This window comes from Protopterus annectens, chromosome 1.part0 (assembly GCF_019279795.1).
Source record: "Protopterus annectens isolate FY-2018-M chromosome 1.part0, PAN1.0, whole genome shotgun sequence".
NCBI lineage: Eukaryota > Metazoa > Chordata > Ceratodontiformes > Protopteridae > Protopterus > Protopterus annectens.
This window is the reverse complement of record NC_056725.1, coordinates 1,415,095,557-1,415,121,460: the sequence shown is the minus strand read 5'-3', so window position 1 is coordinate 1,415,121,460 and position 25,904 is coordinate 1,415,095,557. Positions and strand designations below refer to the sequence as shown.

Here is a 25,904-nt window from a genome sequence, read left to right as displayed (position 1 = left end):
CTTTGCTATTCTTAGTGCTGTGGTGGAAAGTTACGGGTTGGGTTCAGGTAAGTGTGCAATTGTTTGCATGTTAGGGTTAGGGGCGGGTTAAGTGAGTTAGGGTTAGGGTTAGGGCGCGGGTTAGGCATGTGTGCGATAGTGACAGACTTTAGGGTTGGGGCGGTTTAAGTGAGTTAGGGTTAGGGTGCTGGTTAGGTGAGTGTGTGATAGTGACAGACCTTAGGGTTAGGGTTTGGGTTAAGGTAAGTGGGTAGATAGTAGTGTATGTTTAGTTTAGTGTAGCGTTAGATGTAGGAATTTAAGTGTATGCGTGTGGTTGCTGTTTGTTTGATGTGCTTGTGTTGTGTGTATGTGTTTCGGAGCAGCGAATTTTTTCCATGGGAAAAATTTCGCTGTTCTGAATGTTCGATATTTTCATGTTTAGATGTTTTGGGGCTGATGAAATAGCGTTTGCTATTTTCATCTTTTGATAATGTGATATAAATGCTCTTCATTGTATACTTTACAGCATAAAGGGGTATGATGATGTGGTCACATGAACACCACAGCTGGATGGGTGGAGTCAGAGAATTTCATCATCAAAGACAGCAATGAACAGAGTATATAGGAAAGGTCTCCTATCTTACAAGCCTCATCTAATGTTACCCCCATTGTGTACTCTTACATGATATAGCTTATTAGTGAATGTGTGAATGACAGCTTCTCCAGACATTCAGTAGGAATGTCTTCAGCATATCAGGTTGTTGTGCCCATTGGTTTGCTCATAGATAGCTGATAATACAAGGGAAGCTTAATATTTTGAAAAAACTGTGTAGACTCTAAAATTTTGCTGTACGTATTAGGATATTGCTTCTTTATGTATATGTATTTGAACCTCAGGCGGTTTAGACTATATAATCTCATCACTTGTACTCAGTACGTTTGTGAGTGAAAGGCTGGTGGAGAAGAGTGTGTTTTATACGATAACTGCAGTGTGGGTTATTTAGGATACTGGGATTCAGAAATACATTATGTAACTGTTTTTTCGTATAAATTCATGTGTTTCAGAATCATAACAAGTCAGCATGTATACTTGACTGCACATGCATTTCCTGTTCTGATAGGCATTTTTAACAACAATGTTGAAATGTATATTTTTTCACCACAGTAGCTTATTTTGTATTATACTTTACTGACTATGACCGTCCACCCCATCCTTACTTATATGCAGATGTCAGTGGCTTAGAACACATTGATTTCTGTGCATATTCATTTCAGTTTCACATAACCATTACCCTATCTGAACATCTGCACACCTCTGTTGTAAAGTAAAATAACACATGGGTGGTGGTGACAAGCAGGTGAGGTGAGGGATGGATTTATCCAGGGAGAGGCAGGGTGCAATTAATATGAGAAGCAGTGAGAGATGTGTGCTCTGAGAAGCAATGGGAACAGAAGGATGCTAGGCACTAGAGCAGAAGGAAAGAAATGCGGACGACTGAAAGTAACTCGGAGGTGTTAAAGGAACAGCTCCATTTCCTCCAACTTGGGGTTTTTACCCCACAATCCCAAACTATAAATATACTCAAAAGTCACAGTAATGCAAGAGTAAAGTGAACATTTGATTTTTAATAAAAGAAAACAGAATTTTCCCTATTTTATGAAGCTGTATAAGCTCATAATTAGTATATTCATGGCTGCAGTCTCCCACATTGATGACTACAGGGAAAAACTTATCTTTTATAAAAAAGTTAATTTTATTTTTGCATAATACACTAACAACTTCCTCCATTAACCTCAAACACTCAGTGCTGAGGGATTTGACATGATAATATCTAGAAAAACACATTGCTGTTACATTTTTGCCATTGCACTTGCAGTAAATGATAATTCAGTACTTGATCTAAAACTAGGTTCTCACATATGCAGATTATATCATTTTGTCTTCATATATAAATGTTCTCAAGTGTGGAGGAGGACCTAGAAAACAGCCTGTGGTTGGTATAAAAATAATAAGACAAACAGCCGAGGACCTAGAAAACAGCTTGTGGTTGGTATAAAATGAATAAGACAAACAGCTGAGGACAAGCTCTTCTGTGGGATAACTGAATGCTCTAAATCAATGATATTCAACCCAGGTTTCACAGAATCCTAGGGTTCTGCTAGGACGTACCTTTCAACCTTTTAGTGCAAGAATCAGTGACAAAGCCAAAAATAATGGGGGCAAAGACCTATAAAAAGGACAGATTTTAAACATTGTTCTTAAAAACAGACAGCTGCTAGCATAACAGGTTTTGCATTATCACACATTTCCTGAATGATATGGAGCTGAAGCTCAACTTGTCTGCCATTATGTAGTATCTACAATTCTCTATATGACTTGGCAGAAAACCACAAAATGTATAAGGAAAAGACCAAAATATATATGGACATCCCACAAAATTCTGGACAACTGCTAGGTATGTGTAACTAGTCTGCTTGATGTTACCCCAGAAGCTAAGCTAACATCTGTGAGCACATTTTTGCATATCTCAGTGTATTCATGGAAGCAGTTAGCATAAGCAACATGTACTTCCCTTAGTAGTGAATTAGATCTTCAATGCACAGTACCATCAAGATTTATGGAATTTAGAAACAAAGATACTGTTAAGAAATGGGTCTCAGGGACGAAGACTATATTGTTGTCAAAGGCCTGTGTTTGCTCAATGTTGAAGTTTGTAAACATTCACTTACTCTGAAGTCTTTTGATTCATAGGTAGTTTCTAGACATGCTCAGCTGTCCAGATTTTTGCCTCATGTTTTGTCTGTTCCTCATAAAATTTGTAGTTTTCTGAGAAATTACTGGTATGATCTGTGGAGTGAAGTCACAAAACAATGACTTACATTTCAGTTTCAGACTTCATATCCTTCAGAAAAATGCATGGTGACACAACTCCTGTTATTGTAACACCTTTCTAAGTTTATGAGTAATGTTTAAAATCTGTCCCTGTTTTTGGGCCTTTATCCTCCCAATTTTGTAATGCTTTGTCCAGATTTCTTGTGATGAGAGGTTGAGAGGCATGTTCAGGAGCATAGCCCAACTTCCCATTTGTACTGTCTGGTTAAGTGACTTGCTCACAGTCACATAATAGGCAGAGTCTGTTAGAATCAAAGTACAGACTACAGGAAGCAGTTCAATAGTAGCTCATTGCCTTAATTCTGTGTGCTGTCAGCTAGTTTTCAAACATTCAATATACCTTTGCTGAACACATTGCTACTATTTTCTCTTCTGGTTCTGCTCCTAAGACCATGGGTTTTGTGCTGCCTGTTTGATTTGTCTGAGGTCAGGGAGTGGTTAATACATATTTACTGATGTAGTAGAGTAACTGAGTAGGTATTCAAGTTGGGAAGTTTCAGTGACAGAGTAGGACAGTAGATGAAATGCATTTTCCTCATGAACTACCTCTGCTGAAAGACAAAAAGTATAGGTAAGCAATCACATAACACATATTGTTGTGAGCATATAGAAATGCTAGTCCAATAATACAGCTCAATTCGTCTCTGCAAGAAAAAAAGAAGCCTGAAGTGATTCCCACACAATACAGCAGTTGGCATAATGGTTTAGGTCATTGCTTCCCATGTGCAAAGTGGAAGGTTCAGTTCTGACCTCCGACCAATGCTTGTTTGGAGTTTGCATTTTCTCCTTGTGTCTCTCTGTCATTCCTTCTATCTCCAAAAAACATGCTGAGTATTTCCATCTGAAATTCACCCAAGAATGGAGATTTGGGTAGCAGCACAGACTCTAGATGGTGCCCTATATGGGAAGAGTTGTATAGACCAACCATTTTGGGCATTTGTTGTGGTGTGCAGTATCCTCAAGATAGGAGAACAACAGATCACAGACTAACCTCTGTGGCAGGGATAGGCACTCAATGGTGTAAAATATAGCTTTAGGTGATTCAATTGTGTTTACCAATGTTGCCAAATGGACATGGGTATTTGCTGGTGATAAGTAGGTTGAGGACCCAGCTTACTCTGACCTATGCCAAGGACATATGATAATAGTGGGAGGGGTGCATGTGTCCCTATTGGCAAGTGTCTGCCATTGCCTTGGGTCAATAAGGTACTGGCCAGCCAGTGTCCAGTTGTCCAGCTTGGGTTACCTGGAATAGCTCTGTTGAGTTAAAGCTGGATGTAAAACTAACATAAAGTAAGAATTGCTACACACACTGTAGGTTCACTGACAGGATGGAGCTTGGAAGTGGATGACATGATGGTAAGGAGGAGGCTAGACATCCTGTGTATCCAAGAGAATATGGAGGGGCTTGGGATCCAGAGTCCACTACTTAGGAGGAGGACAGGCTAGCAATGGTGTGGAAATGGGGTGAGGGACAGGCTTCAGAAGGCAGTGAGGGATGGCATCAGAATTAGTGACAGACACATGGCAATCAGATTCCAGCCTAATGATAGGGCAATATTCATAATCTCAGCCTAAGCTCCACAGCAGGGTTGTGACAGTGAAGAAACGAATCATTCATACAGCAGTTGCAGGACTTAATAAATAAAATAGGGCAACAGGAATTGGTTGGGACAAACAGAACAGGATATGAGAACTGCCTGGGTACACATGGGTGGTGTAACAAGATTAAAGAAGGAGTGGCCATTCTAGACTTCTATGTGGCATATGGATTGCTAGTAGCCAACACATGGTTCAGCAGGAGAGACAGTCACAAGATCACATACAAGAGTGGTTAACATGCAACTCAGTTGTTACAACTCCTAGTAAGGAATGAGCACTATGATAGAATGAGTGATTACAAAGTCATCCCCAGTGAAACAGTGGACCAACAACATAAACCACTGGTTGCTGTAATCAGCTGTAAGCAATGATCAGAGAAGGCTTTAAGGTCAACAGAGATTAGGCTGAAGAGAAAGCTGAACAGTTCAATGAATTACTCAGGGCACTTGCACCTTAAGAAGAGGAAATAGGTGGAGTTGAAGAAAAATGGCAGTGTCTCGAAACAGCGTGTCTGTGGACTACAGAACAGCTACGTGGCTGAGCCAGGTATGGAAATAAGGTACATATGGAAAGCTGGTGGTGGAATAAAGTCCAGAAAGCCATCAAAAGAAAGAAGGAGCACTAGAAAAAGTGGGAAATAGAAAAGATGGAACCAAACTAAGAAGGAATACTGGATGGCTATCAAACAGGCTAAGATAATTGTTGCAATTGCAAAGAATAAGGCAGCAGAGGCACTCTACAAGCATTTGGGAAGTTGCTCAGTAGGTGGCACAAAGAAACTATATCAGGTTGCAGGGTAAAGATAGAAACATAAAGAAGATAGTCAGGCATCCTTCATAAGGGATGCCAGCAACCACCTGCTCACCAGTCCTCAGGACATCACAGGCAGATGGAAGGAGTACCTCCAGCAACATCTGAATGAAGAAAACCCCACAAAAGCTGTAATGTCCAAGACACAGCCTACAATAAGAAAAGATGATGAGCCCACCACAGAAGAGGTAAGAACAGGAAAATGAAGTCAGGGAAAGCAGCAGGCTCAGATGAAGTCACAGCAGATATGATAACGATGCTGGGTGAGATAGGGGAGAAATGATAACGATACTGGGTGAGATAGGGGAGAAATGATAACGATACTGGGTGAGATAGGGGAGAAATGATAACGATACTGGGTGAGATAGGGGAGAAATGATAATGATACTGGGTAAGATAGGGGAGAAATGATAACGATACTGGGTGAGATAGGGGAGAAATGATAACGATACTGGGTGAGATAGGGGAGAAATGATAACGATACTGGGTGAGATAGGGTAGAAATGATAACGATACTGGGTGAGATAGGGGAGAAATGATAACGATACTGGGTGAGATAGGGGAGAAATGGCTTCTGAGGGTACTCATAGCAGTGTGGGGAGAAAGATGTATCCCAGATGACTGAAGAGTAAGCACACTCTTGCCAGTGTTCAAGAACAAAGGAGGCATTCACAACTGTGGGCACTATAGAGGTATCAAACTCTTGTCACATTGCATGAAAGTTCCGGGGTGGGTGACTGATAAATGAATATGCAGAGTAGTTCATAGGTTCATAGGTGTGTACTAGGCTAATGGCCCTGGAGCCTTTACAAGCCTGGCCCATAGGATTACCCTGGCATCGTGCCACCTGACCTTAGTTCCCATTGCCTCTGCAGAGTAGAGCCACTGAAGTGATCCTCGGGGTGAATTTTCTATTTCGCATCCACTCATCAAGATTTCTCTTGAAGAGGGCCAGTGAGGTTCTCTATTTGACATGTATGGGAAGTCTATTCCAGAGCATAGGCAGTCTCTGGGTTATGAGCCTGTCTCTCCAGCTTGTTCTGTTAATTGTGGTAATGAGGTTGAGGTTTCTGGAGCGTGTGGTGTGGAGGGATTGGGATTTCTTTAGATTGTTGGAGTTTTTTGAGTCTGTCCATATAGGACAAGTGTTTAAGGCCTAGGATTTTTATTTATTTATTTTTTTTTATTTTTATTTAACATTTGTTGACCGGGAATGTCCGACTAGGTTCCATAGAGCCTGTTTTCAGCGGAGGCCCGGGGAGAAATGCTCCAGATGCATGTCTTTGGAACGTGGGAGGAAACCGGAGTACCCGGAGGAAACCCACGCGAACACAGGGAGAACATGCAAACTCCACACAGAAGGCACCCCAGCCGAGAATCGAACCGGAGAACCTCTTGCTGTGAGGTGACAATGTTAACCACTGCACCACTGTGCCGCCCTCTTTGTGAGCTACTTTTGTGGCCCCTCCACTTGTTGCAGGTGTCTAGTGAGGTACATGCCAAATGGGGCATTATACTCAATGATTGACCTAATGAGGGAAGAGTAGAGGGAGACAATGACCTCTTTCTTCTGGATGCAAAACCCTTAGTAATAAGATGTGCCACATAGAAGGACTTTCTGACCACAGTGGCAATGTGGTGGTCAAAAGAGAGGTTGCTGTCATCCTGTAGAAAGTAAGAACCTACTAGAAAGTAAGATGGGAAATGAACAGTGCAGATTCAGATCAGGATTTAGCACAACTAACCCAATGTTTGCAGTGAGACAGACAGTTAAGAAAAACTTGAGATGAGAAAAAGAGTCCAAATGGGCATTCCTAGACTTGGAGAAAGCCATACAACAAGGCCCAAAGAAAGCTGATTTTGGCAGTCCTGCAGTAGTCTGAAGTGCCAGAAACATTGATAGAATTAGTGCAAGCTATGTACAAGGAGCCAATGACTCAAGTATAAATAGTGCTTGGTCTCACAGAGGGGTTCCAGTGGGAGTGGGAGTCCACTGCTTTTCATACTGGTGATGTATTACATTAGCAAACAGGTTGGAAGTGATAGATCAACAAAGTTGCTGTATGAGGATGATGTGGTATTACAGGCAGACTTCAGCAAAAACTTCAGCAAAGGATAGGGGGAATGGAATTTCAAAATGAAGGCACATGGGATGAAACTGAGTACAAATAAGACACTTGTAATGGCAAATGGGGAAAATAAGAAAAAGCCGAGAACTGAGATAGAAGGTATGACAAAGGAACAGGTTAACAGATTCAAGTATCTGCGAGGGGTGGTTGAGGAGAAGGGTAGTCTGAATCAAGAGGTCAAAGCTAGAGTCAGAGGGGCTGCAGCCAACTGACATAGAGAGTCAGGTGTAGTCTATGATAAAAGAATGCCAAAGAAGCTGAAATGTACAAAACAGTGATGCAACCAGTACTACTGTATGGTGCAGAAACCTGAGCATTAAAGGTAGAGCAGCTAAGGAAGCTAGAGTTGATGGAGATGAAGTGCCTGAGATGGGTGGTAGGATGTACTCTGTGGAACAGATGAAGAAATGAGGACATAGCAGAAGCCAAATTAGTTCCAATTGCAGAAAAGGTCAAAGAGATCAGGTTACGGAGGTTCAGGCACATGTGCAGAAAAGCAGAAGACAAGCTGGTGAGGAAGATTTGAGACAGACAGGAAGAGGACAAGAGGAAACAAGAGCATCCAGCAAAGAGGTGGATGGATTGTGTAAGAGAAGACCTGTGACAGTCAGACATGATTGTTGAGGAAGGCAGGAGAGTGCCATTGAATAGAGAGAGATGTCGACAGTTGACACGACACCCGATCCAATGTAGAAAATGAGAAAAAGGGTTTTGATATTGAAGGTAATGATTCTCACAGCCCAGTACAGAACTATAGTAGCATGTGAATGTGCAAAGAAGCAAGAAGCATCAGGTTCTCACTTTGTAGGACAATAGTCCTACTACACCCCCCTAATACATGTATGTGTTCCGATGCAGAAGCATAGTATGACATCCAGTATGCCTGTGCATCACAGCCCTGTGACTAGACCAACAGAACAACACAGTGGTTCAACACAATAACTGATAATAACAGCATACACAACATAAAATCACCCACACTGACCAACTAAAAGATAGTATCACAAAGATGGAACATAGAAAAAAGATCAGTAAAGTAGAAGTTAAAAAAATAATAGTTGAAGTTATGGAGTGCCTGCGAAGTGAAAGATTTGATGTAGAAGGTTTAACAAAGGTTACATCACAACAGGATGGAATGATTCCCCAAAGCAGGGAGAAACAGGAAGATCAGGAAAATCTGAAGAAGAAATATGGACATGGGAAAAAAAGAGATTTAATATGGTGTAATATTTATGCAAAAGAGAAAGTAAAACTAACCGATACAAAAAGAGCAGCAGAAAAGATATTTGAAGAGAAATACAGATAAAGGAATCCGGATATGGAAAACCTTACAATACAAAAAATAAGAAGACAAAGAGGAAAAGTGGAAAAGGAGATCAGTAATGGAGAAGTTAAGGAAATAGAAACTGAGGTTATGGAGTACCTGCAAAGTGAAGGATTTAGTGTAGAAAATCTAAATCAGAAAGCACCACAATGCGATAGAGTAATGGATATCTAAATTAAGGGGAAACCAGTGGAACAGGACGCAATTGGTCAGGTGCCATATGAAAACATTTTGGAGTCTTCCACAGGAAACCATTATAAATGTTCACTTGAAGCTAGACAGCAAAGAGCAGGAAACTGTGGAAACTCTGGTGCAGTTAATGTTGAGCAGTGATAGGACAGTGAGTTCCCATATGATAGAGCAACGGATGGCATGGGATGAACTTGACGAGACTGTCACAGGAAGATGCTATAGAAACTTCTATAGAATGCCTGCAGGAATTGGAAAACAAGGGATGTGCCCTTAGTTTAGAAGAAAATGAGCTAAGAGAAGAATTGCTTGATTTAATAGACATGGACAGATATATCAAGATCAATGAAAGAAATAAACTGCAGAAGGTTAATAAAACCCAAAAAGTCAGAAGTCTGATAAAACAAATGAACACAGTAATTAGGACTGTTCATAGAGATCCATGCGATATAACAGAAGTAAACAGGATATATTACTGTGAAGCTAAATTAATAACTGATAACGTTCTACCCACAAGAACACAGGGTAGTGAGGGAAAGGAAGGAGAGAAATTGAATACCATCATGGAAATATCAAACAGAGAAAACTATAAAGCAATTAACACAAGAAGTGTCACTGTTAAAAGGCTATGGAAAACGGAATAGATCAACAAAAATACAAAGAAAAATAGATGTGATAAAAGCAATGCGTAATATTAGAGCAGATCAGGATCTATCATGCACTATCGCAAATAACAAGCTAAAAATTTCAGCACAGGTGGATAAACTTAGAAGATATGAAGATAAATATAAAGGAAAAGTGCAAAATAAGCAATTTATTGATCACTCAAAAAGGTTTTATAGATAACTGGGAAATAATGGTAAAAGAAATTGAAAGACCATCAAAAAAGAAGAAATAGATACATTTTGGAAAATTATCTATGAAGATGCTGTGGAACATAACAAAGATGCTAAATGGATAGAAGAAGTAAAAGAAAGAATAAGAAGTTTAAAGGTACAGGATATGAAATGGGATGAAGTAACAGCTTGAGAGATTGAAACAAACTTAAGAAAAGCCTCTAATTGGGAAACTCCAGGCCCAGATGCAGTACCTAACTTCTGGTTAAAAGTATTAACTTCTTTGCACAAAGATTTAGCCATGAATAAGAACTATTTATATGCGCACCTTGAACAGACACCAGCCTGGCTAACAACAGGAAAAACAATGCTCCTACTTAAGAGTGAACCTGCAAGCTACACTAAAAATTATAGACCAATTGATCACTCTTTGCACACAGTGCAGGCTGGAGAAGTTGTTTGACCGCAACTGAGCTACAAAATATAAGTATCTTTTGATTATTTTTACAGATTACTGTTTTTATAATTTAATATATATAAAGCACTTTGTCTATTCAGAATCTTCACAAATCCTTATCTGTTTAAAAACTGTCATTTGACTCTGTAGTGCTTTGCTGTCTTAGGCTATTGTATAAACTGAAACATTTACTCTGTGTAATTATCTCTTGGCTAGTGGGGGCTGGTTCTTTTGTGTTCTTGTAAAAAAAAAGTTGTTGATCTGGTCTTGCCCTAACTTTGATGTCTTTGCACACAGTGCAGGCTGGAGAAGTTGTTTGACCGCAACTGAGCTACAAAATATAAGTATCTTTTGATTATTTTTACAGATTACTGTTTTTATAATTTAATATATATAAAGCACTTTGTCTATTCAGAATCTTCACAAATCCTTATCTGTTTAAAAACTGTCATTTGACTCTGTAGTGCTTTCTTAGGCTATTTTGTCCCACCCTCCGTCCCTGTTGGTGTCTTGCTCTTATACTTGGTGGCTTTCCAGTTGCCCGCCCCTACTGTGACACACCTCCCAGTCTAGTGTCATTAGCTCATTCTTCTTAATACAGAGAGAACATTTGATAAGGCCTTCTGTTCCTCCTTTTTCCCTTTTCAAAAAGTAAAACAAAACTTTTTTTTTTTTTTTCGCCTGAACCTTCTTGTGTTCTGACTGTCCTTCTCAAACATATTGGAAATATACAGTATATTTCAGAGCATTTGTTATAACTGTATTTGCTATAACTGATTTAAGTATTTTTTCTGGCTTTTTGAATATTTACTGCTTAGCAACTGCATCTTAGCCTGTTTATACAGCTCTGCATTCTATTTAAACTGTTTTTGTGTTGATTAACTGTTTTGCACTCTTAAAAGTTATTTGTTGCTTAATTTTACCTGTAGGCTAACACACTCAAGTGTGCTAGCCGCTTAAAAGCATTTATAGCATTTACTGTCTGTTTTTTCCTTGTCTCTGTAAAAAAAACAAAAAAAAACAAATCTCTTGTTTTCCCACCTTACTGAACTAGAGTAGTCCAGTTTCAGAGTTGCTGATCCCTGGGCTTTGTTTTTAGTTCCTGTTACTGATCCATTGCCTTATTAGGAAGGAGGGAAGTTTCTTTGCTTACCAGTGGGAGTGGGAAGCACTGAGCAGCCTTTTTGTCCGAATTGGTGAAGTTTCAGCCAGAAACTAGTAGTCCATTGGTCGTTTTGGGCCAATTCCTAGCTCCTTTCAGCCCCCTGCTATAAAACACGCTAAACACGCGTTTTCCAGCTTGTACCAACTCAGCACAGATCCAAGCAGCAGAGAGCTAAAAGAGTGACTTTCTACCAGATATAAGTATTTTTTGTGGCTTTCCCACTGTTATTAAGCTAGCGACTGCATTTCGCCTGTTTTACTGCTACTTTAAGTGATTTCTGCATTTTACACTGATATTGCACTTTAAGTTACTAATTGTTGCAAATTGTTTCTGTAGGCTACACACTAAAGTGCGCTAGCCGATTTACAGCATTTATAGCATTTACTGTCTGTTTTTTTCCTTATCTCTGTAATAAAACAAAAAAATCTCTTGTTTTCCCACCTTACTGAACTAGAGTAGTCCAGTTTCAGAGTTGCTGATCCCTGGGCTTTGTTTTTAGTTCCTGTTACTGATCCATTGCCTTATTAGGAAGGAGGGAAGTTTCTTTGCTTACCAGTGGGAGTGGGAAGCACTGAGCGCTTTTGTCCGATTTGGTGAAGTTTCAGCCAGAAACTAGTAGTCCATTGGTCGCTTTGGGCCAATTCCTAGCTCCCTTCAGCCCCTGCTATAAAACACGCTTAAACGCTAAGCTGAGTTGCCACTGTTGCACACAAGAGCAGCGGCGGTTAAACAAGGTTAAACTATTCGGGACATCTAAATTCCACTCTTCAAATTTTCCCTTAGAACTACCTTCCTCGAGCTGTACTGCTGATCTAACCAGCATATCCTATAACTGAAAAGTTCATCTCTACTTGATTCCCAAGTAGACTATTCTCTATCTGTAAAGCCTAGCACTTACTCCTACAGTACTTGCACCTTGATAAAGCACTCTTATTATAGATAGTACCCCACCAGCCTAAAACCCACTTCCCGGAGTCCTTTGAAAGTCTCTTTATCTACTACTTCTAGTATGTCGAGGATCAGTTGCTAGTGTCCTCTCCAGCTCAACTGGTGAACCTGGGAATATTGAGGCAATGTTACAATTGCCTCATGTACACAGACAATCCTCTCCTTCTCCCACAAAACACAAATACATGCGAGAGATGCAACTATACGGCCAAACTGGAGGCTGAGCTCTCTCAACATAGGACTGGCAAGACCAGACAGGAAGAGAAGGTAACCACACACAATACATACCCAGTCACACATGGTACCATCACAACTTCAAATCATACACATACTCACACAAAGACATACTCGGAGGCTCTGATCAAAAATTTACCAAAACAGCAGAGGCCACCAAAGCAGACACCCAAACAACTACCACCTCACGACCCAACACATGCAACACATAGACCACACAGTCAGAGTGTCAAACAGTCACAGCCCTTAAGGCCAAACAAAATGCCAGACACACTTGTCATTGGTGATTCCATAGTCAGACACACTGACGTCCCGCTCACCAGACTGAGTAAGGAAAAGGTCACAGTAAGCTGCCTGTCGGGCGCTAGAATCTGCCACATAACGCAAGCGCTCAGGTCTCTCAACAGCAGGTACAAGTACGACTCAGTCATTGTCCACGCTGGTGTCAATGACCTGAGACGTACCTCCTTGGACTACATGAAAAGGGACATCGAGGAGCTCTCTGATTATGTAGCCCAGGCAGGTATGACCCTGACCTTGAGCAGTATCCTACCTTCACCTAGAATGATGCCACAATACAGTGATAAGATGATCAGCTTTAATAATTGGCTTAAATTCTGGTGTCATTCAAAGGGGATCCAATGTCTGTCTGCCTGGGATGACATGCTGGACAAGCCACGCTGCTTCGCAAGGGACGGCTTGCACCTGTCACCCCTGGGCTTCCGGATATTGGCAAAGGCTCTTGCCACCCCCATAGTGCCTTTTTAGGCAAGGCTCAAATTCTAAACCTACCACCCTAGAACACCAAAAAGGAAAAAACTAAGGGTAATGCTGCTCAATGCCAGAAGTCTCAATCTCAAGATGCACGACTCGAGGCCCTTCTCAAGATGGAGAACATCGATGTCTGTGCTGTGACAGAAACCTGGTTCAAGGCTCCTGAGAGCACCCCAGCACTAACAGGTTTCACCTCATATCATGCTCCGCCCCAAAATCCGGACAACACCAAGAAAGGAGGGGTGTCCATATTCATAAAGGACACCCACACCTCAAGGTTGGTGGCAACGCACGATGCATCGGAGACCATCCAGGTGCAATTAACCATAGGCAAGACTGCTCTGCAATTTGTAGCATGTTACAGGCCACCCTCTCAAACTCAGGAACCTCACATGGCCTTCCTGAAAACATTGGAGGATAAATGTATCTCCAAACACCATCATACTAGGTGACTTCAACTACCCTAATATAGACTGGGAACACTACTCAAGCCCGAACACTCTAACCCAAAGATTCCTGGAGTTCATAAACTCAAATGCCATGGAACAACTAGTCACCATCCCCACAAGAGGAGAAAACATACTTGATCTCATCATCACGAACATGGGATCAAAATGTTCAACACCGAAGTATACCCCTCACTGGTGAGATCAGATCATAAACTAATCTCGCTGGAGGTCCTCATCCCGCCCCACCTGAAACAAAAAAGACCACAGTGAAAACTTCTCAAAAGCCGATTTCACACTTCTAAAACTAGTGTGGTCTCCTTTAAGGCCCCTGAGCCAGTGGTAAACATTACTCAAACCGCTGAATCACTTACAAATGCCTTCTACCAGCACCTACAGGACTGCATGGATCAGGCAATCCCAAACAAAACTAAGACTCTCTGTACCAAAGGCAAGCATCCAGTCTGGTGGACCCCAGCCATAAACAAGCTCTACAACAAAAGGAGGAAGCTACTACAAGATAGAGCAAAATCCTTGAAAGGTAAGACACCTTTGATCATTATAAGTAAAACTAAGAGCTCTCATAAAATCATCCAAGGCAAATTTTGAGAGAAAAATCGCCAAGGACTCTAAAGACAATCATAAGGCCTTCTTTAGCTATGTTAGAAACCTAGGAGGAAACTCCCAGATATGCTCAGAATTAGTTCAAAATGATGTGAAAATTACTGAACCTACACACATTACTAACATACTGGCTGACAGGTTCAGTGCAAACTTCTCCCCTCCCCCAAAAGGAGAGATATCTATTCCAGAGGATTGTAGCCCCCAAACATCTCCAACGCCCAGGTGAGAACTGCCCTCACTAAGGCAAAAACACAGCATCCATGGGACCGGATGGTGTCCCCGGCTGTGTGCTTCATGAACTCAACGAGGAATTAAACCCACAGTTAGGACAGCTGTTTAATCTTAGCCTCACCTCAAGATACGTACCCAAGGAGTGGCGCACGGCGACCGTGGTCCCACTTCATAAGGGCGGTGCCTCCACAGACCCTGGAAATTACCGCCCCATTAGCTTGACAAGCCTTATCTGCAAAGCCATGGAGAGGATCATAATGGAACTCATAAATAAAGACATAGGAACTTGCAGACTTTGGATCCAACCCAGTTTGGCTTTGTCAAAGGCAGATCCTGCCTCTTAAACTTGGTTGACTTTTTCGAGACAGTCACCAAGGCCATTGATGAGGGAAAGGCAGTCCATACAGCCTACCTCGACCTGGCAAAGGCCTTCGACACAATACCCCACTCAGGTATCATCGAAAAACTCATCAGCTTGAATGTAAACCCATACATCACAAGATGGGTTGCAAACTGGCTAAGTGACAGAACCCACAGGGTCAGAGTTGCTGGAGCCATGTCAGACTCAAAGCCTGTCACAAGTGGTGTCCCACAGGGCTCAGTCCTGGGTCCACTCTTGTTCGGCATCTACTTTTCTGAAGTACAAGCAAACACAGGAGGGTTATGGCTGACAAAGTTTGCAGATGACTGCAAACTGGGCACCATAGTCGAAAACACATCTGACACAGATATCCTCCAGAAGGGCCTCACAGAAATGGATAACTGGTGCCAGAGCCATGGCCTGAAGTTAAACGCCAAAAATGCATAGTCATACCCTTTGGGAAAAACAAGGTTACCCCTAGCTACCATATAGGTGGCAATCCACTGAGCACAGAAAAAGTCATCAGGGATCTGGGGACCCAAGTTGACAGTAGCCTTCGCTTGACACTCATGTTGCTAAAGTAGTTAGTAAAACCTTCTATATCGCCCACCTGATCATGAAGGGATTCACATCTAGATCAAGGGAGGTCATTGTCCCCTTGTACTCATCACTCATTAGACCTATGATTGAGTACAATGCCCGCTCGAATGTATCTGACCAGACACCTGCTGCAGCTTGAAAGGCCCCAAAGTTCCTCACCAAAAGGATAAAGGGTCTCAAAATATGTCTTATGCTGCCCGACTGAAAGAACTCCAGCTCTATTCAGTCTCATACCGCTTGCTCAGAGGTGACCTGTGCCTGACATATAAGGCCATGTCTAACCCAGATTTGATGAATATGCTTCACCTCAAAAATCTAGATCACTCAGAACCACAAGGGCGGAGACTTAAACCTTGACACGGTTATAAATAGAACGTGCTGGAGGGACAGATTCATCACCCAGAGACTCCCTATGCTGTGGAACAAAATCCCGGTACATGTGAGGCAGAGCACCTCGCTGGCCTTGTTCAAGAGGAATCTTGACCAATGGATGGGAGATCGCAGATATACCCCAGGGATTACTTCAGTGTCACTGCTTGACAGAGGCACAGAAAAATGATAGGCATAGTTTTTATTCAAACTAAAGGGGTGGCGAAAGCCACATAACTATGGGCTAGGCTTATAAATGCCCTTGGGCAGATAGCCTAGTATGAACCTATGAACCTATGAACCTATAATAACTTGCCTTCCGAATATGTATGAACTATACACGGGAATTGATGCCGACAGAGTTTATAGTCATTTAGAAGAAAACTCAATTATGGCAGTAGAACAAAAGGGCAATAAAAGAAAATCATATGGAACAAAAGATCATTTGTTGTTAAATAAAGTCATAGTGGAGAACTGTAAAAAGGGGAAGAATCTAAGTATGGCATGGATTGACTACAAAAAAGCATTTGATAGTATCTCTCATTCATGGATAAAAGACTGCTTAAAAATGTATAAGATAAACCCCACACTGATCGACCACATTACAGTGACCATGAAACAGTGGCAGACCACTTTGCAATTAAGCCATGATAAAAGACAAATTGTTATCACAGGGATAAAAATTCAAAGGGGGATATTCCAGGATGACTGTCTGTCACTGTTACTATTCTGCCTTGCCCTTAATCCATTAAGTTGTTACTCAACAGCTTAGGCCATGGCTATAATCTGGCTCCTAGAAATCAACAAAATGTAAAGACTTCTTACCTTCTCTTTGTTGATGATTTAAAACAGTATAGCTCATCAGATGAGGAACTGAAAGCACAACTGCAAGTTGTCAAAACTTTTTCAGATGATACAAGAATGTCATTTGGTCTTGATAAATGTGCAAAAGCAACCTTTAAAGCAGGAAAACTGCAATGCCAGGAAAACATCAGTTTGGGACAAGAATGTGATATAAAAGAATCTGAGCAAGAAGGAGTGTATAAATATTTGGGAATTGATGAAGGATCAACAATAAAACACGAACAAATGTGATTTAAACAGGAAGGAATACTTCACAAGACTTAAATTAATCCTGAAAACAGCACTGACATCTAGGAACAAAATCCAAGCTATAAACCAATTTGCTCTTCCTGTCCTAACTTACAGTTTTGGAGTGACTGACTGGCCCCAAAACGTGTTGGATAGATTAGATAGGAAAACAAGAAGGATGCTTCATGCTCACCAAATGATTTATAAAAATCAGTGTATACCAAGATGATATATTCCCCATTCCGAAGGAGGGATGGGTCTCCTTGAAATTAATTATATGTACAGATCTGCAATTGTGGGACTCCACACACACACACACACACACACACACACACACACACACACACACACACATCTGCTGACCCCACAAGATCTAAACATAGTGAAAGTTTTGAAACATGAGGAGAATAAATCTAAGATGACTTATCTGCTTAATCTAGCAGAAGGTTATCTGTGTCAAGCAGGAATGGAAATGAAACCAGAAGTAGATAAAAATTAGGTAGTGACTGAATGTGCCAAAAAACAAAAGAAAGAATATAAAATGAAGGATCAGACGAGAAGGCAAGAAATGTGGAAAAAGAATAAATATAGTTGCAAGTATAGAAAACTTCTGGAAGAACCTCATGTTGATCAGGAATGAACACAGGAATAGTTAAGGAGAGGCGAATTCATATATATATATATATGTATATGTATATATTGTATATATATATATATATATATATATATATATATATATATATATATATATATATATATATATATATCTCACACACACACACACACACACACACACATATATATATATATATATATATATATATTTTTTTTTTTAATTTGCAAAGAATGCAAAAATGAAAATCACAGAAGTTAAATGTTGGTTATTTATTGCAAATACAATATTTTCTCACAATATTAAAATGTAATAATATCTCCATAAAGAAAACAAATCATTTAAAAGAGAATCATGGAGTCCAGAAAATTAGAAGTGCTTTTTATTTGTACTACACGGTGGCTGTACTTCTGTATTCCTCCTTTGCCTTGTCACAAGTGAGAAATTTGTGCAGTCACCCTTTAGTCAAAATAAAAATCATAACAAATCTGCGAACTTTACATATTTCATATTGCTTGTATAAACATGGCAGATATCAATTGGCAAGAGCCATCTTATATGCAGATATAAATCATATTCATGTCTTTTGAAAAAAAAGAGGGAATAACTTCCGTTGAAACATATTTCATGCATTACACTGATGAAATGATTTAGGATGGCTTAGTACTATGAAAGCCAAAGCATACAAGCTTCAGCACTCACCATTCTGGTAAATCAGATGTATCGGACAATGGCTTGGTTGAACTTCAATTTATTAAGCAACCTGAAAAATCAATTAATATAAAATGTTTCTCTGTTCTGTTTATTTTTGAGTTAATATTATGTAGTAAGCTTGGTGTTCATGCCCCAACCAACAGTTGCAAGAAATGAAGAGTAATCAATGAAAGAGCAATTTGTTTTTGTATTCTGTGATTGTTTGATAAAGAGATGTGGTGCCTAAAAGGCCTCTGGATTCTCCATGGCATGGAGAAAGATTAAATATCCACACATTTTGATAGTGGTGCAACTGGAAGGAGAACGTACAAAATACTTGCATAATATTCTAATAAAGGTATCTGTTACACACTGCAGTGCACGTTGAAGAACAAGTGTGTCAGGAAATCTGATTACGTTAGGATAATTTGTTAGTGTAATTGTTCCATGCACCAGGAAAATCTTTTTTTTTCAATAAACATCTTTATTAAATTATTACATATGACATAGACAATCTTGCATTTATATACATGAAAAACAAACAACACTGACACCACTTTAGCTGCAAACAGTATACATCACAGACACCACTGAAACTACTGTAGTTGCAAACATTATACATCACTTATAATCTATCCAGTCATTGTCAGTTAAGCATTATATGTCTCATTCAATTCCTGTCTTGTAAACCTTGTTCCTTCTTTGCATATATTGTTCCCACAATTCCCATTTTTCCTATTTAGTTTGCTCCTTCCCTTTTCTAAAGATCCCAATTCCAGTTGTTTTATCTCTGTTACTATATTCACTACTTCCAGTAAAGTTGGTCTAGACTTTGATTTCCATTTTCTTGTAATTGTTTTTTACAGCCACCTTAATTAGATCAGGAAAGCTTTACTATATCTAGGCAATTCCGATTCTGTATCATAACTCAGAAAATTAATCTTTCCAGTCAGTCCAATCTGCTCACCCAGCATCTCCGACAGAGTGGTACACAGGGAATCCCTAAAGTCTGCCAGCTCATTACACTCCCAAAAATATGTTCCTAGCCACCTCTTTCTTGCCCATCACACCTCCAACATTGCTATCCACCTGAGGAAAAATTATTTGGAGTCTACTTGGGGTATAAACATACCTATGTAAACACTTCCAGGCAAAGATCCTAAATCTTCTGGACTTTGTTGCATATTTGGGAGATATACATATATTCCCCCATTGTCTCTTTCTGAATTGCTTCTCCAATCTTTCTTCCCAATCTTTTCTAAGCTCCTCTGATTGATTCTTATAATTATCGTGCAATATTTATATGCTCTGCTAATTATTCCTTTTTTTATAGCAGCTTCTGTTCTAGATTATTTTCTATTAAAACTCTATCAGTGCTGGTCTTTCATTTAGGACCCCCCTATTTCTTTTTCTTTGCTTATACTCTGACATCAATCCTTGATAGGGAAGGCAATCTCTAACCTGCAGTCCAAATAATTTCTTGGCCTCTTCCCATTCTATTACCTTTCCTTTTCTACTTATTTGTTCCCAGTACCTTGGTTTCTTTGCCAGTTTTCTCCAATAAATTTCAACCCCCTCTTGCCTGTTGTCTGTATCCCTAACCACAGTCATCCCCATTGGCAGAATCTCTTTTCTCCATTCTCGGGCTGGTTTAGTTGTTAGAATACGTCCTGCTATTTTATGAATATAATACTCTGTATGACTTTTGTTGTTCTCCTTAAGAGTCTGCATCCAAAATCCCAGTTTCTTCTTATTTCTTGAGCTTCCCCCTGTATTATTATAATTCCTTTCCACTTTTAATTATAGTTTTCTGCTTGTTTTATGTATAAGAGCCTTAACTGTGTTGCTCTAAAATACCACCTTAAATTGGGCAATCCTAGTCTGCCTTGTCCTATTGGAAGAATTAGCTTATCCCACTTGACCCTTGCTGTCTTCCCTTTCTCAGATAAAGTCCTTCAACACTTTTTTTTTTAATTGCCATCCACAGTTTCCCCTCTGGTTGATAAAAATATGCCTAACCTTTGTATAAGACTAAAGGGACTAAAAACATTTTAATTTCTTGTATCTTAGTATCCATATCCATATAACAAAGCTTCCAGTTTCTCACTTTTTGTATTATTTTCTGTTTATTCTCTTCCCACATATCCTTAGCTGCCACAATAGAGTAATTTCTAATCCATATTACCAAATACTTAATTTTATCATGTCCCCATAAATATGGATATTGTTTGACCAATTCTTGTGTGGGTACATAATTTACTGCTACTGACTTTGTTTTAGCTTCATTCATTTTTCATCCTGAGAAGATTTGAAACTGTCTTAAAATGTTCCACAACACTGTAATGTCCCTTTCTGGTTTTGTCATGTGTAAAATAGCATCTGCAAATAGAGCCAGCTTTTCATTACTACCATACCAATTATATCATTGAATTTCTGAGTCCCTTATTTTCTTTGCCAATAGTTCTAAATATAATGCAAACAACAAAGGGGAAAGCGGACAACCCTGCCTGGTTCCTCTACTAAAGCCGAAATTATCGGAGAGGACCCTACCCACTTTAATTCATGCCTCCGATCCCTCATATATTCTTCTAATCAACCTTAGAATTGTATCCGGGAAAGCAAATGCTTCCATCCCTGCTCATGAAGTCCCAGTCTGCTCTGTCAAATGCTTTCTCTGCATCAAGACCCACCAATAAAAGTGGTACTTTCTTACATTCTGCTTCCCTCTGGATCATCAGTGTTCTGTTAATATTGTCAAATATTTGCCTCCCCTCCACAGAATCACACTGATCTACATCTATCAATTTTGGTATCACTTTTGCCATTCTTTTAGCCATTATCAACATAAACACTTTATAATCATGGTTTAGTATTGAAATGGGCCTGTATGAAACTGGATCCGATGGATCTTTACCCTCTTTAGGTATTACTGTTACATCAGGAAAATCTTCATCCTATAACACATTTAATAAAGGAAGATAGGAAGAAACTATTTTTAAACCAATTCAGTTTTTTTCAGTTTTATGTTATGTTTCCCAAATTGCATTCTTACATTCTTAGTGATTTGTATAAAAAGATGTGTGACACCCATTGTATACCAACTATTCTGATTTTTTTGTTGTTGTTGTATTGAAATGGCAGCTGATTTGTAGACGCTCTCTTCTTAGCACTGAAAGACAGCAATATTGCACAGCGTATCTCTCAACCTCTTAGCGTAATAAATCTGAACAAAGCCTAAAATAATGGAGGGGGTGCAAAGCCCCACACACAGGGACAGATTTTAAATATTGCTCTTATAAACTTAGAAAGTTACTAGAATAACAGGATTTGTGTTAGCATATATTTTCTGAAGGCTATGAAGTCTGGAACTCGAATATATGTCATTATTTAGTGACTTCAGTGCTCAGTGATTTGCCAAGAAACCACAAATCCTATGAGGAAGTGACCAAGAATTTGAGGCAAAAATCTGAGAATTTTATGAAAATCTTGGCAGTTGAAAGGTATGTTGCACATGTTTTCTTAGCATACATCCTACCTGCTGCAGTCTTTAAATGATGCCACATCCTTCTGCCGACGAAGAATGGATCCTATACATGGAGGGAAGGGGAAGGTGGAAAGGCGATTGATTTCTCGTTCACAGTCATCATTTTCATCAGAGTCCTTAGAGAGAAGAAGGCAGTGAAAAGTAATGAATCTCGCAAAAGAAAGAATATGAAAATGATAGTATTGTAAGGTATCTGATGAAACAGCAACTTTTTGTTAAAACAATTTATAATTTTTCAAATAAAGGCAAATGTTTGCTGTGAGCACACATTTTCAATTCATAGAAACCAATAATTTACATACTTAAATGCTATTTCATTTGCCATATTTCTACAACTTTACTTACAAGAATGTAAGGATACAAGAAGACAACGTATGGCTTATCTAGTTTGCTCCCATATTGCAGAAAGCCCAATACTTTTTCCTACACCATCCTTTCTTTCCAGTGTTCCCTGCATCCTTGAGTCCCTCTCTTAAATTATACTGTATAACTGCCTCAGAAAGGGCATTCCAAGACCTCAACACTTTCTTTTTGAAGCAATATTTCTTTAATTTTGCCCCTTCCAATAACTACTTATGTCCTCTTCTCCCTCATCTGTTGGTTTATATGTTGTTCCTCTTGAAACAGTTCCCCTAGAATTTGCCCCTTAACAATGTGGTGTGCACAAATCATAGCACCTTCTCTTTTATCTCTATTAATAAGGTATACTGAGCAGCCAGAGTTTTTCCTCACACGTCAAGGTCACTTTTCCCTTCACTGTTTTATTAACATTACATTGCATGCATTTGCCAATCTAACCTCCCTTTCTTTGTATGGCTTCCAGATGTGGACATGGTACTTAATACATGGACTTAATTTTGGCCTCTTCAATGGTCATATGGCATCAACAGTTCAGGCATCCACTCCACAGTCTATGCATTCCAACAGCCACTCATGACCTTTCCCATTAGACTGCATGATTCAATATTAGGGGTTCGTTCTAACCATCAAATCTTTTTTTCCATATGTTGTCCCAGGGGCTCCTCTTTAAACAATTAATACTAGTTTGGAACAACTCTTCATAATGCATTTCTTTCAAACAGCTGCATCTATAAGTAAGGTAATGCTGCTGCTGCATATGTAGAATTATTTATTTATGGCTGAATGCATCCTTGGTCTAAAATTAAATAGCTCCAGTCCCACGTTTGAGTGTAGACAGGCATTAAATAAGATTCTAAATATGAGTTATATTTACATAGGCCCTGTAACAAATTGTTTACACTTCAGTATTAGAGAATCTTTCAACATTTAACGATTTGTTTTGACATATTTTTTCTCTACACTTCTGTTTAACTTCAGCACTCCCATAACTTACGACAGAATTCAATTTGTTTTCAGATAATACTGTGGGAAAAGTTTTGGCCCCAATTGCATTCTGACACAAGGAGTATGAGGATTTATGACATTGGTTTAGCTGTTAGATGTCACACATGAGGAAATGGGTTGACTAGGTTTTAATATGCGGCCCAAATAATAGTATTTCAACTGGTACTCTGTTTACATACATTTGTAACAACTCACACTACATACAATAGCAGCTTGGAAATGATTCAGGATTACTGAAGATAAGATCATTTACAACTTTATAGACCTTTGATAGCATGTTCATAATAATGGTTTGAAACAATGCAGTTTTCAAAATTCATGTCTTTATAGCTACATGTCAGTATCATTTGTATTTTAAGTAGAGGGTAAAAGTCATATTAAAGATTTAACATCTGCCTATAACTCTTGAGACTCTGTACAGTGTTTTGGGATGTTTGTGAAAGAAAAGTATAAATGGTATTAAACCAATGTTTTTTCTTACAGAGCTGATGAGGGCGGACAGCTTCAGTATTGGGAAATAAAGTCTATTGTAGGCTTTATGATGAATCTATTGAGGCTACATAGAGGTAAAATATTAAACCTGAGAAGTGTTGCATGAATGGATTAAAAAGCTAATGACTCTTTGCACTGATAAGGTTAAAAGGTGAATGACTGGGACCTGTGATCTTCAGATCAGAGGTTACAAAAAAATTGCTCCATATGATAGATGTTCCCATCTCATGGAAGTGGAATTCCTCTTCAGACATATGCAGTCATAAGAGAACTAGGAACTTATGTGGACAACTCTCTTGTCATTTGATCATCATATTTCCACTATAGTCAGGAAACTCTTCTATCTAGCTCCATTAATTTCCAAGAGAATATCTTTACGATTAAAAGAAGTCATCTTACCACTGTACTCTTCATATATTTGACCCATCATTGAAAACAATGCCTCCTTTGGTATGTGCAAATCCAACCATACCACTCAACTTGAAAGGCTCCCACAATTTTTAACCAAAACAAATTAAAGGCTTTAAATTCTTCATTTATTCTGATAAATTATTACATCTCACCTTATTCACAGTAGCTTACCATCTGCTCCGAGGTGCCCTGTGTCTTGCTTTTTGAGTCATGAAATACCCAGTCCTATTTGACCTCCAAATTCTTCTGAAAAACAGAGGCTCTGCGAATACTAGTACTAGGGACCTAACTTTACACCAACAAATAAATAAGACTCATTGAAGGGACAGGTTCCTAAATGAATGTATTCCCAGCCTGTGGAATAAGTCACCACTACAGGTCAGTGTTCCTTTGTCTTTCTTTAAGGATAGTATTGATGTCTGGATGGGCCAACATAAATTTACACCTGAGTTATCATACTGTACTCATAAAGGGTTGGGAGAACTTTTAAGTTTGTCTACTTAAAGGAGTGTATGTCTGGGTCTACTATTATCCTTGCAAATGTTTGTCTAGAATTATTTATGTGTTCACACGTTTTAACTGACTGCAGAAGATAAAAAAGAATTAGGTTTTAATGATTAGAAGGTGTTGAAATTAGACACATAAAATATGTTTTAGGAAGTGCAGGCTATTGTTCATATAGATGGCTTAGAACATACTTTGGACTTCATGCATTTACCCCATAAAACTAAGGTATAAGTTCTAAGGCACTTTTGGAAAACATTTGAGCAAAAGGTACTAGGTACAGTGACCATCGGTGGGACATAAATATTTAATCAGATGTTCAAAAATAAGTCAGGAAAACACACATAAGGATATAAGTATTTCCATACGTATTCAAAAAGATAATCTGGGGGAAAATCCATGCATAAGAAAAAAATAAAGCAGGAAGGGAAAATGGTGACTGAGGTGGTTAGGTATAGAACATTATTATAACTCAGTGTATTCAAATGGACAAAAATGCATATTGTACTCCTATTAGGGTGCTAAGCCAAACTGGATTATTACATTTTCATATAAGATATACGAAGGAAAGAATGCTAGTGGTAAGACCTATGACTGTTCCCTTTACATATCCTGGAGGTGGATGTATGGAGTGGGAAGAAATGAATGTTGAGAGGGTGATTACCTTGTGGTTTTAGTAACTTTTTTTTTACAATATGTTACTCTGTTTGTCTATGGATTGTGCTTCCATGGCAGTGAGAAATCTCCCATGATCCTCACTTAACCTTATTGCAATTTTTTTAGCAGTGCTAACTGGCTTACCCCCCCCTAACTAGGATCATCAGTCAGTTACATAGCTGACAATGTACAATGGGAGTTGAGGTTCTAGAAAGCCTCCATATCAGTACACAGAGGCAATGCTTAGCTATATTATTAGAGACTGTACCCCATATCAAAGCTGGCATAGTTTTCATTAGACAGCTGCAAACCTTGCTTAGATTTTTATGCCTGGTTTTGGCCCCAGCCTATTCACCAAACATAGCATATCATGAGATAGGTGACAGACTGGTTAGGAAGGTATTATGGAGAATGGATGTTCCAAAGGTTGGGACAGAAGTCATATAACAGAGCAGTCAGAATATAGAGATGGGAGTTCCTCAAATGAAAAATTGTTTTCTGAAAGCACAATTATAAGCAATAATGTCGCAGTTAACAGGTGAAGGATAAGAAGTCAGTG

General features: G+C 39.3%; 1 protein-coding gene across 3 annotated transcripts in view; it reads right to left on the bottom strand.

The window, feature by feature from the left end:
- The window catches only part of CARD10 (caspase recruitment domain family member 10), a 738,524-nt gene that overhangs the window by 162,335 nt on the left and 550,285 nt on the right, over positions 1-25,904 (bottom strand). For all 3 annotated transcript variants that reach the window (XM_044067420.1, XM_044067404.1, XM_044067414.1), the window contains exon 11: positions 21,908-22,032. In XM_044067420.1, the coding sequence (XP_043923355.1) occupies positions 21,908-22,032 (125 nt within the window). The remainder of the gene's footprint in view (positions 1-21,907; positions 22,033-25,904) is intronic.